Source organism: Triticum aestivum, chromosome 3D (genome assembly GCF_018294505.1).
Source record: "Triticum aestivum cultivar Chinese Spring chromosome 3D, IWGSC CS RefSeq v2.1, whole genome shotgun sequence".
NCBI classification, from domain to species: Eukaryota; Viridiplantae; Streptophyta; class Magnoliopsida; order Poales; family Poaceae; genus Triticum; species Triticum aestivum.
Window position 1 is genome coordinate 358,195,744 of NC_057802.1, and position 13,171 is coordinate 358,208,914.

At 47.0% G+C, this 13,171-nt stretch overlaps 1 protein-coding gene across 1 annotated transcript; it reads right to left on the reverse strand.

Annotated features, from left to right (window-relative positions):
* Positions 1 to 8,336: 8,336 nt before the first annotated feature.
* Positions 8,337 to 12,805, reverse strand: LOC101664697 (farnesyl pyrophosphate synthase). Its single transcript, XM_044501516.1, has 11 exons — positions 12,503 to 12,805; positions 10,804 to 10,944; positions 10,619 to 10,705; positions 10,181 to 10,297; positions 9,936 to 10,024; positions 9,706 to 9,757; positions 9,514 to 9,609; positions 9,296 to 9,340; positions 9,089 to 9,178; positions 8,942 to 9,013; positions 8,337 to 8,663 (listed from the first exon to the last, which is right to left on the reverse strand). Exons 1-11 carry the CDS (start codon positions 12,647 to 12,649, stop codon positions 8,535 to 8,537), a joined length of 1,065 nt encoding a protein of 354 aa, XP_044357451.1. The 5' UTR covers positions 12,650 to 12,805; the 3' UTR covers positions 8,337 to 8,534.
* Between the last annotated feature and the right edge of the window lie 366 nt (positions 12,806 to 13,171).

Consider the following 13,171-nt stretch of genomic DNA (forward strand, 5'->3'; position numbering starts at 1 on the left):
AACTGGGGCGCAAAATTATCTCTACCAGTTTCTGAGAGAGCAATAAAATATAATCTATGCTCAAGAGATGCCTCAGCAAGAAACCTTATTTTAGCCAAGTCTTTTAGACCTCTGCTATTCCAAAAGATTCCTTTCATATTTCATCATGAAATTTTTTGGTAGTCCGAATCCTAGCACTCCTACGAACTGCTGAAACGGGATAAATCTTCCGCTTCCACTTGCGTTTGGGTTTACTTTGGTCCTTCGTCTGGTCCTCATAACCGGGCTCAGCGGGTCTAGCAACTGCATCCTCTAGAGTTACATCCTCTTCCTTAGAATCAGGAGTGGATGTTATAAGATCCGCACAAAAATTATCGAGCACTCTGACCCCCAACGCATCAATCTCTGCATCAGTCATGGGTTTTACCGCTGCTAGGTTTCGAATTGTTTCTAAAGCGCGTTCCGCTTCCAAATCTAGGAGATCATTAACCGAGTTGGAAATTTCACTATCATTACTCCCTAGCGAAACTCCTAATTGGTTTGCATTATTTATAATCTCCTCATTAGAAAAATGCAAGATTGAATTAGAAATGTTGACAGACATACCAGTAGTGACCTCAACGTCACGAAGCTTGGCCGCCCTCATAGCGCACCTCTGCTGCATGTCATCAACCTCCGGGTGCTCCTGGATACGGGAACTCATCCGTCGCCCCGCAGAGACCGGGTCTGGGATCCCACCAAAGGCAATGACCTCCTTCCGAGTAAAACCTCACGCGGAATCCCACGAAGGGTCAGCCAGTGTTACCGGAGGAGGCGGCGGTGGGCTCCCAATGCCCACGGACGAGTGTCTCAAACCGAAGCCCTGGGCCGCCGGTAAGCCAGGAGAGGGAAGCGCGGGGGCCGCCTGCCCGAGCGCTCCTCCCGCCCCAACCCTCTGGCCAGAGGATGACACCGGTGTCGCAGGAGATGCGGCCTTCCTGGCCGCCAAAGGGGAAGGGGGGTCGAGGCCACCTGCCCCAGACCACCACCCTGCGCCACTGGAGAAGTGGCCACAGTAGCTGCCGCCGGAGATGAGGGGACCGAGGCCACCTGCCCCGGACCGCCTCCCCCACACCCGGTCATCTTTGGCATCGCCGGCGCCAGGATAGGAGGAAAGGAAGTCGTGGCCACCTGCCCCGGACTCCCTCCCCTAGAATCATCCTCAATAGAAAACGCCATCTCCCGGAACGAGGCCACTGGGAGAGCGGGAGAAAGAGAAGTCACCTCAGACTCCACCTCCCCTCCCCCAACCAAGGTCTTCGCCGAGCCTCCGATCAAGGGACCAACAACAGCATCAGGCTCCACCACAGGAAGCGTGCGCTCAAACACATCATCAGAATCCACCCGGTCGCTCCAGAGCCTGGGAGGGGCATAAGCTGGCTCAAACGACCCAAACCACAGAGAACTCATAGGTACCGAGGTTGATGGTGTCGTCCCGACCCCGGGCCCATCCCCGGGCAACTGAGCAACAGGTCCCGATTCGTTGGACCCCTCTCGATCAGCCTCATCCGTCGGTGCCCCCTTGGCACCCGCGCTGTCATCACCCTCATGCATATCCACATCAGTCCCATTAATTGCCTCCGCAAACAGATCCGCATCCTCAAACTCAATCTCAAGAGGAAAAACCTCACCCCTGTAGGTCCAGTTGACCACATCAGGGACAAAGTCAATGTCTAGAACGCTCACTACAAGTCGGGCCACCCCATGAGTGCGGGTAAAGGCCATATCCACTCTCTCATGTTTTCCAACCATAATACCCATACTAGCCACAACTCGAGCATCCTGCAATGGCTCAGATGGAGCCCCGGAAAACCGCAACCAAACCTGAGTAAGGGGCTTACCCCGTGGCTCCACCTTCTTCCACTCGTGAAATTCCAAAATGCATTTAGTGCCAGGAACTCTGCACAACCCAAAGCTCAGCAGTTTCTGTAAATCATCCACAGTTGGGAAGTCAACCTTGAACACATTGGCCTCAATACTGACAAGCTCCCACTGGAAGTCACTTGGAACCAGTTCCTGAAGCCTCTGCACAATCTGAGCCTCAGAAACCTCTCCCTGGGTAACTTTCACAATCCCAGTGGTCAAACTTTGTGTCGCCACCGGAATCTCTCTCGCAACCGGGGACTCAAAGAGCATCAACTCAGCACAATATACTCCATACATTGTAAGAGCCGGAATGTGATCACGCAAGAGCGGGCAATCCCCCTTGGCATGTGCTGGCTTCCCACACGTATCGCAAAGCTTCGCCACGCACTCAGCAATGAAGTGACCCTTCTCACATCGATAACATAACATCTTCTCCTTCTTACGCGCCCACTTGGACGCCCTCTCAGAATCAGTCCGGTCGCCTGTCTCAGCTGTAATCTCAGTCCCAGGTAACTCCGCATTGGCCAGTGCCGTCACGACATCCAACGCCTGGCTAGGCAGGTCAGTCGTCTGAACGGGATCGGTTGCCACGACAGAGGCCTCATGGTCAACAACGGCCGGTGGAGGAGGCTGTCTGTTACGGTACCGACCACGACCCCCGCCACGACCACCACGGGGACCACAATATCCACCTCTCTGCCGGTAGTCCGGGCCAGAAGCTCCCTCGACAAAACCCCCCGTAGGGCCGAGGAAAGGTCTCTCAGCGGATCCATCACTCTGCCAGGCATACCCACGACCTCCTCCCGTGGATGACGAACCACGGTGTTGGCCATCCCCATACGCATCATATCCATCGTCCCCCCACTGTCCTCGGGATGGTCCAGAAGCACCTCCAGCACCCATGTTCTGCACCGGTCCAGGCCGTTTTTGTGGTGGCCTTGCGACGTAATGAGGCGGCGGCGCCGCCCGAGGATGATGACCTGGCGGCACGACCTGGTTGGGCGTAGGCGGCCGCGGACCATACGCACCGCCCCGCCCCGCGGCAGCAATCACTACCGGTTTCTACGCCGGCGGCCTAGGAGCAAGGGCCGTCCCGCCCCGACCCGCCGCTGGCAACGCAACCGGCCCAGGCGCCGGCGGCCGAGCCCCGGGAAGGCCAGCACCACGCCCCGCAGGCGTCTGCGCCGCCCCGCTGAGCACGGAAGGCCTAGGGTCAGGCAGCACCGCCGCCCCACGCCCAGCACCCATCGCCGGCGGCGGCGCCACTCCGGCGCGGCCCGTCCCGGTCGGGGCAGCCGCCTTCTTCCCTGGCGGCAAGCCAGCCCCTCGGCCGGCCATGTCTACGAGGGGGGGATGTGCCTTGCTCGGCCAAGACCGCAAGATCGGAAGCCAGCCTTCCCTTGCCTGCGAACCCTAGCGCGCAGCTGGGACGAGGACTGAGAAGAACGATCGATCGAATTGCATGCATGTACGCGATCAATGTTTGTGGAAACCGGACTTGCCTGGGCCTCATACCCAGCAGTCTCCGGCCCAACTAAAACTGATAATGTTTCAGGCAAAACCGGCCCACTGCTGCCCAACAAATTTTTCAAACGCTCCTGAAGCGCCGCCGCGATCTGGATCGCCGGGTTTGCCGGCATGGCTGCCGCGGTCCCCTCCGGCGCCGATTGAGACACTGGCCGGCGCGCATTTTTCCTTCTCGTAACAGTAGTCCATGAATCCGGACGGATCAAATCGAAAATCGTTAAGTTCGGGAGACTAACCTTAGGCAGGGGACCCTTCCATGGTCGGATCGCCGTCGTCGCCGTTCTCCGACGAACCACGCGCCAGATCATCTCCTTCTTCTCACTTGCATCTAGTCCAATACGAGCCGGATCGTTGGGGGGCAAGACCTTGTCCACCGTCGTTGCCACTTCATCTTCGTCGTAGCCGGAATGGAAGAACTCGCAGATGAGATCAGAAGGGGTCGGCGATGACGGGGAGGCCGCCGCGACATCCCCATCTCCGTCCGCGTCCTCTTCATCGGAATCCGCTAAAGCCCAGAACCGGCCGCCCACTCTCCTCTGATCCCCGGCCGATGATGGCGGCTTGGCCATAGTCGCCCCTCGGGTCGCCCCTTGCGCCATGTCCCTGCAGATCAGGTTTTCATTTCATCTTTCTTTTCACTTACCTTCTGAACCAATTCCACTTTAATTTACTTACCAAACTTCTAATCAAAATATAAGGTAATTTGCGGGCAGAATTTGATAAACATTTATTTACACAATCGCATTATTATTGATAGGTAAATCACAAACTAAGGTATTAGAATATTTATATCCTGTTACAACTCACGGGCATTGTTTTAGTAAAATAAAACAACCGCACCAAGCATCCAACCACAACAAGGTTCAAGGTTCACAGGTTCAAAAGAAAAGCAAAGAGAATGGAATAGGGACCAAATAAGTCAAGCTGGGGCACAGCGAAACAAACCCCTACAAGTAACCACGCTAGCAAAGATACCACCCTTCATATGTTACCATGATACAATTTTTCAAAAATCACATTTAGATGTTTAAAAAAATCTGAAAAATTATGGTTGTTCACAAGACATATGTCTACAACCCCTAAAAATTATGGTCATTCATATATAGATTTGTCTTTTTTGTTTCTCAATGTACACTTGGAATTTTGATCTGATTTTTTTAGAGGTTATAGACATATGTCTTGTGAACATCCATAATCTTTTTCATAATTTTTTGAAATATCTAAATGTGACTTTTTAAAATTTGTAGCATGGGAGCATGTAATAGGTGGTATCACCTGATATCCACCTCGTTGGACTACAACATTTCTTTTCTTGAGAAAAAGAGAGTGTGGACAACCACATTTCGAAGTTGTACTATCATTGTATGGTTAGATATATGTGGTGATTCCATGCTTCTTCAACCAGGAGGAGGGCGCTTGTCATAACTTGCAGATTAAGCCCATTGGAAGAAAAGGGTCCGCCAAGTTTAGGCGACAGGAGCCAGGAGGCGACCACTAGGCAATCGTCAACCTGGAGCTAGGGTTAGGGTTTTCTTGACGAGAGTGGTGAAATTGTGGTGGTATCTAGGGCGGCGACGATGCTACCTTGGGCACGGATCGAAGGGTCTGTATCTCGTCAGGGGCAGAGCTATAGCGGGAAGACTGATGGAAAGACAGCGGCAACAAGCCAGAAGAAGATGACTACATCGGCAGCATGTCAGTGGATCAGCTAGTCAGGAATCGTCCAAATCTCTGGTAGAGAGCAAAACGTTGGATCTGCTGCTAGTCTTTCGGCGAGGCTAGGAAGTATGGTGTTGATGGACAAGGAAGCATAGGGATTTTTCCTCTAAAAAGAAAGCATAGGGCTTCATCTTTGCGGAACTAGAACTGGTGTTGCCCAAGAATTCTAGATGGTTAACGGGTGGCAAAGTGCTCATCACGACCACTTAACATTCATGTTTTGGAGACTGCCATGCACTGTGCTTGGGTTCTTCACAAGAAGGCGCAATTCAGATATCTTGGCACAAAAATTTGTTGGTGCACTTTGGAAGCGAAGGCGATTGGAAGCAATATGATTTCAACTTGATGGTCCCAAAGGACTATGAGGGTAATACAAGGCCCTTTGAGATATTTTTGACAAGGTTGAGATTTGGGTTTGAGTAACTGATTTGCCACGGGATAAGAGGTTCGATGCGTTTAGCAAGGCTCTGGGTAATTGGCTCGGAGAGGTTGTGAAAGTGAACGCGGACAAGGATGGTATAGCCAGGGGAAAACACCTTAGAGTTCGTGCAAAAATTTCAGTCTATGAGCCACTCGTTAGGGGTTTCTATCTAAAATCCTCACAGCAGGATAAAGTGGGTACTTAGGTTTGATTTTTACTAAGAAAAATACCATACTTCTACTTTGGGTGTGGTAGGCTGGTACATGAGGGCGGTGTTTGTGGTCCACTGGTTGATTCATAGTCATAGTGGGGAGAATGGTTGTGAGCTTTGCTGGGAAGAAATAACACTGCCAAGGAGGGATCTCATGGCGGAGTGGCTAGCAGCAACAACAACTGTGGTAGTAACCATACTGGTGACAATGCCAGAGGGCGCCACGAACAGCCGAGGGTGTGAGATCTCCCCTCCAAATAAATGTTGAATCCTGAGTTCTCCCAGACCTCCGAATCCCGCACTGGCACTGATAAAGGCGAGGGTGTCCCTATCTTTCGATAAGATGATAGCTATCGATTTGGTAGAGTTGACTTTGACGATCCGACTACAAACGTGCATGACGTTGCAACCTAGCAATCGCTAAACCAATCTCCTGAGGTTATTGATGATGCTGGAAGCACGATCAGCCTGACCACGAAGGTCTATTCCTGCACGCAATCAAAGAACAAGCAAGGATATGATAAAAGCAATCTAAATATTGTGAATATAGATGAAGTACTGATAAAGGTGGGGATCTGAAAGTGGTCTTGGTGTGGTCGTTGGACACAAATGAAGTACAAGAAGTTGCAATGGCTAACTTTTAACTAAACAAATCCCAAGGAAAAATCTACTAGATTGATCTACTTATATAGGAGCAAGGGATGGCGGCCAAGGAGGTGGGAGGACGTCCCAAGGCAGCCTAAAACTAATCCTAGGTCGTACAAGGATAATGGGCCCAAGTAGAGGTGATGCAACACCTTTGGACTTGTAGTTTGACTCGGATTCTGCTACAGCGTCAGATTGTTTCGTCAATATCTCAACGCTCCGGATGAATTTGAAGGTGAATCCAATTGGGTTGGAAAGTGCACGAAATAACTTTCCAAAAAAAAAAGAATCACCCAATTTAGAGTCCGGATGAAAGAGATCTTGACGTTTTGAGTCAGGTATGTCTGTGCACTCTGAATCTGAGTCCAGAACATGTGGGACTTGGACTCTATTTTCTCTTGAGCCAAAAGTGACGTGAGAGGTCTTTTTGAACATCACATAAACTTCTCTTTTCCCCTTATCTTCATATGTGGATTATACAAATGTCCCATATACCTACAATTAGACAAGGCACAAAAGTCTGTGAAGTATTTTTGTCCTGGACAACATAAATAAATTATTGCATAGTTTGCATTAGAATTCACCTCACAAATATGCATGTATGCAATATTTTTGGTCGTATCCAAGGTAGTCGTGTCCTCATCAGGCACGGAGGAGAGGCCAGAGAGAGGTGAGGTTCTCAGCTCAAACAAGGGCTGTAACATAGGTGAAATTCCCAGAGAAAAGGATCCAAGGCATGGCCTTGAGCGGAAGAAAAAAAAGAGAGCTTAGAAACAAATGTTTTGAGTTTGAACAGGAAAGGAAGCGCGATGGTTATTGGGATAGCGACTAGGAACGTAAGGGCAAGGACAATGCGGGCACTTCTTACAAGAAGCATTACGGAAAGGCACGAAGAAGGGGAACATATGTGAGAAGGCCAAGAAGGAAAGACGGTGACCAACAGTACATGAGCTCAGCCAATTATGGTAAACCTCTGGAAAGGAAAAGAAAATCCAAACAGTTGTGGGTACTAAAGATGACCCTAACAAGTTATTCATGATACTTTCATTGGTGATAAAAGGCAAAAAAACTGCCTTTGTCTTTGAGTGTGTCGTTGATACAAATGACAGAGCGACGGACCAAGGCCGTCGAGACCAATGAATATCCTAGTCTTGAACTGTCCAGGATTGCGATTGGACTCGACAGTTGACAAACTTCGTGACCTGGAACGTACCCATGACCCAGCATTGGTTTTTTTGTGTGACACAAAGAAAAAGACACATGCAACGAAGAAGCTCAAGTGAATCCTAAGGTTTAGAAGTGGTGTGGCGGTGGATTGTGATGGTCTGAGCGGTGGACTTGGTCTTCTATGGTGGAGAGACCGTGTCCAAGTAATAGTGAGATCGTGGTGTCAGTATTTCTTAGATGCGGAAGTGGTTGTGGATGGCAAACTCTGTAGATTCACAGATTTCTACGCGGAGCCAAAAACTGAACTTGGGAAATCCTGGGACTGGTTTCTACGGGGAGCCAAAAACTGAACTTAGGAAATCCTGGGATGCAATTCGTTACTCGAGATCACGACCACATTCTTTGGGCAATGCCCTAAACAACAGTTTCTTGGGCACGACCACGCTTTTTTCAACATACTCCTTACACAGCAAAATTCAGCACTACAGATGGAGTATGTTAGAGAGGAGAGAGATGCTCTAAGAACACACTGTCCCCCCTTCCACAGCTGCAAGGGCATCTCCAACATCGTACATTAAAATAGACACACCAAACGTCCACGGACACATATGTTTCCGCAGACATCAAATACAGGGCAACCATCCAACCCGGTGCACCAAATGTCTGCCCCTTTTCCAAAATAAATAAATAAATAAATATAGAATACAACTGAACCAAATGTCCGCCCTTCAAATTGCATGCAAAATAATTGATGACAAATGATAAGCTAGAAAAACATTAGAGCTTCAAATAACATGGTTATGACACAGCAGGTTCACGCACCACTAAAAAATAGCACCGTAGTTTATTGTTGGAAGGAATAACACGCTGTACATTACGGTAATAAGACCATCACACACAGAACACGGAACAAGTTACCAAAGCACGCAACGGCACAACAACCTCTCCAAGAGCTTAGCTCTACTTCTGCCTCTTGTAGATCTTCTCCAGGAAAGACATCAAAACTTTCTGAACAGCTTTGCTTGGCTGGGCCTCGATGTCGGCGATCAGCTTATTGTAGCTCTCCCGCTCATACTTGTGAAATGCCGTCTGGAGTATAAGAATGGGAAGAGGATGTCAATTGAAATAGAGTGCAACGACAGGGTGTCAGTTTCTGCGTGGCTAAACGATTATGCCTCTGTTTGGATACTGTTTAAGGCATCTTCAGCCAAATGAGCACCAGTCACATGTAGGGTTTTGTTATAATCAGGGTATTAGTGGTGCTAATCATTTATACTAAATGATGATATGCATGATATCCGCAGTGGGCTATTAAGAGATGATGATAAGTGAAGAATACAAAGAATGATGAAGAGTTGAAGACAGACCTCCAGATCAAGTTCTTTATACAGATCCTTCACTTTTGCAACAGACTCTGGATCTGACTTCCCATAATTTTCCTGTTGGCCATAAATTAATGGCTCAAGCAGTGCCTTTAGGTTGGTAAAAAGGAGTAATAACTAAATAGCACTTACAAGTAGAATGCCCTTTTGGCTCTCATCTGCATGCTCAAGAGCTTGCACAACTAACCAGGAACACTTGTAGTCTTCAATGTCAGTTCCAATCTGCCATAAGAGTCCGTAAAGATCAAATCAGAAATCAGAATGTGAACAGGCCTGGAATGCAATCAACGTGATACTTCTACCCATTCAAGTTAATAAAACAAGTACAAACACACTAACCTTGCCAATAGATTCAGGATCTCCAAAACAATCTAGATAATCATCCTGTAAAAGAACTAAATCAGAGGCAATAAAATACTACTCCCTCCATCTCAAAGTAAGTGTCACTGATTTAGTACAAAGTTAGTACAAATTTGTACTAAATCAGCGATACTTATTTTAGGGCGGAGGGAGTAGATATAAACTATTACTTTTCTCTTCCAAAGAAAGGGATTTACCTGAACTTGAAAGTATGTTCCCATTTCAACAAGAATGTTCTTTACATCGCCAAAGTTATCCAAATTCTCACCCGACAGCAGCAATGCACATGCAACCTTGGGTAAAGTAGAAACATAGAATACTGTTAGTACTTGCATCTACTTGACAGTTACCAACCATACTAATAATTCATATACAATGCTAACTCTTACCGGAAGATAAAATGAATAGTATGCTGTCTTGTATTGCACAATGCGCCGGTGACTGCAAAGTGCCAAGCATTAAAGAAATCATCGACAGTACTAAAGACATAATGCAAACACTGGCTACGGAACACGAATTATCGTATTAAAAAAACAACAGCATCAATTTTCGAAAATATAGACTCGGTAAACCATGCAAGGAATCTAAGTGTGCAGAAGTTGCTGCAACATGAACTTACACATTCAAGTTATATTTTGTGAGATCCTTTTCTCCCTCGTGAGTAGTGATAAGATCCAACAACTGCCCTGAAGCCGTCTTGAATTCAACCTTGACATAGAAATTAGAGCCTCAGGCAGTTGTAAGAAGCAGAAAATATGTTTGGTGTGAATATATATATATATATATATATATATATATATATATATATATATATATATATATATATATATATATGTATATGTATATGTCAGAGGATATGGTTACCTCATTGAACAAATCAATGAGATCAACATAATACGGTTTTCCTCTGAAGTGGCGTTGAAGGATCCGTGAAATATGGTTGCGAAGGATAATCCCGTCGTTTACAGCAATAAGGCCAACCTATTGTACAACAAAAAAACAGGCGATTGGTTCTGTGTGTTACAACTGAAAACATGAAAGCACTTGCTTGTTATCGAAAAAGCAAGTAACAACAGCCTGCGGACACTTAATAAGTCAATACTATAAATCATTTCTCTTGTGAGATCATGTACAAACATGAAGCATGAAATTAGGTTATTTAATAGATGAATCATATTGATGCTGCTAACACTAATTCTACTGAAGAATCCCTTCGGAAGTAAAACCTTGATACAATCAACAAAATAACAACTGTACAAAGTTGCAGATGATATAGAAAGGACGAATGCTTCTCAAACTGACCTGAGGCACCCTAAACCAGCAAGGCTGGCCCCGTCGTGTCTGGGAGTTGTCCATGATATCATCAAGCACAAGAAAATATGCTTGAAGCTACAACATGATCAAGATCCATCAAAGGTGCCATGTTAACATTGATTTTTCAGCTATTATAACCAAAAAACTCCAAAGCAACGAGAAGAAAGTGTTACCCATTCAATACACCAACCAAGGGTGCAGGCAAGAAACGTCTCCTCCTTCCTCAAAACATCTACACCTTTCAATGTCTTGTAGCTATCGATGACAGAGAGCCCACGGTTGCACTTTCCTCCTAGGACATTGTAATCCAGCATCTACTCCAATTGAAAGAAACAAGCTTGAAAGGTTTTTAACTCAGCACACATAATTGTTAAATCATCAAAGCAGATTCTATTCATTTCGTTTAAGAAAATGGCACAAATTGAATAAAGATACCATTGGTTACTTTTCATGTATATTTCTCTCGGACCAGAAGGCACAAACACTTTTTTTTTGAGAGACAGACTGTAAGGGAACCCCCTACAGTATAATTGGTGCAACAAACCCAAATTGCAACTATTATGCCTTGAACCTGGGTGGGTGGGAAGGCATCATAGTCTGCAAGGCACAAACACTTGCAAACTAACATGCAAGTAAAGTGGAGAATCACAGGGCATTCAGTTATAAGACCCATTCACTGTAACACTGTCAAAATATCCATGCACTAACAGCAGACAACAGAAGCAACCCATCATTTAACTAGCATAAGAGTTACCAGCTTAATTATAAGTCTTCAGCTTCTACACAAAATGTGTGACGCCTCTACTTTTCTACAGGTGACATACATACTTTTGCCGTCTAACCATGGAAAGTGACTCAACACGAAAGAAAAGACACAAACCATTGGAGTTTTCAGTTTTCCAGTCTTCAGGATGTAGCTTAGAGGCCCTTGACAGTTTTTTTTACAGAGAAGCCCTTGACAGTTAATTTATATGACAACATATTTTGATGCCAGTAAAGTACAAGAAGACGGACGTATTACGGAATCCCATATGGAAAAGAGATCCATGCAATTTGTATTTGAAGGTTCCATTAATCCCATATAGTAGTGCTCAGGAGTTCGTTTATCACCTCCCTGTAATCCATATCTGGCATCGCAAAGCCACAACTCCACCCGATTTAAGATTTTAGTTAAAACTCCATTAAATAATCATCCAAGTTCTTTTAAGAAATACTGATGATTCCAATATCTACATTCATGATTTACTGGATATGAAAGTGAATTGTGAAAAAAGAGTTATGATATGTTATCTTATGGTATTTCTTTTATCTCTATAATATCTAGTCCATAAAGTAAGTGAATAGAAGATGGCATGCCCCAACATGGGTGGCGATTTAGCAATTGGCTGTGTAGCAACTGAATTGTCAGCGTTTCATAGCTTGTTGGTTTGAAGCTCTTGAGGAGATGTAACAGTAGGGTTTTATGCAACTTCGCATGCAGAGGGCAGAGGATATGTTCTCTTCCATATAAAAACATGCCCCCGATCCTTCTTGGATTGGCTGGATCAGTGTTTCACAGGAACCGGAACAGCTCAAATGTCAGGAATCATAGGAGGTCTCGCCAAAATGAGGTGAAAGTAGTGCATAAATAAGAGTTCGTTGTTATAAATTGTTGCGAGTTTGTAGGAAAGTTTACTCAGAGCCTCTCATGTCCCCTCTGCAACTCCCAACACTTACTCCCACAGGAACACAAAATTGCACAAACCGGGAAAATTTTACCGCCGTCACCAAACACACCCAAAGACCCCCCCCCCCCCCCCCCAAACCCGGTCAAGATCAAACCAACAGCCCCGCTCCCAGAAATATAGAGATGGGAAGGGGAGGAGGCATTACGCGCTCGATCCACTGGAGCGACTCGTCGGTGAACTCGAAGGCGGGGTCCTCGAGCATCTCCTCCTTGAGCCTGCTGTATATTTCCGCGAACTCGGCCTTGGAGTCGCCACCGGAGCCGTTCGACAACGCCACTGCCGCCGCCGCCATTGCGCACCCCACGCGCACGCGAGCGAGAAGGGACGAGAAGGAGCGGAGATTTCTGTGGAGAGTATTGGAGTTGGGGAGGAGGATGAGAAGCGAGGAGCTCTCTACTGCACGCGCTGAACGGAATTTTGTGGGGCGAACAGATTTCCGGGCACGCCTTTTATTTAAGGACGGGAGATGCCGCGGAGATCCGTGACGGCGACACGCGTGGGAGCGATGCTGGAAAGGGCGATGCTACGCGCCGGTGACCGGCGCAAGCGCCAGAATGGTCGCCGCGCAGCCGTTAGATCAGGTGCCCCGAAACGTTGGAACGGTCAACGCTCACCGCTTTCCTCTAGCGAAAGAGCAAAGCGACCAAGCCCCCGCTGCCCTTTCCCACTGTCGGTGTCAAAACCGGCCGATCTCGGGTAAGGGGTCTTAAACTGTGCGTCTGAAAATCGAAGGTAACAGGAGGCGGGAGACATGATGTTTACCCAGGTTCGGGCCTTCTTAATGGAGGTAATACCCTACTTCCTGCTTGATTGA

Bases quoted from the DNA above. Each gene is read 5' to 3' on its own strand.
- LOC101664697 (XM_044501516.1), bottom strand. From the start codon at position 12,649: ATGGCGGCGGCGGCAGTGGCGTTGTCGAACGGCTCCGGTGGCGACTCC. The intron at 10,706-10,803 runs GTAACACTTTCT...ATCATGTTGTAG, and splicing joins TTGGTTGGTGTATTGAATGG to CTTCAAGCATATTTTCTTGT. The intron at 9,341-9,513 runs GTAAATCCCTTT...GTTCTTTTACAG, and splicing joins GAACATACTTTCAAGTTCAG to GATGATTATCTAGATTGTTT.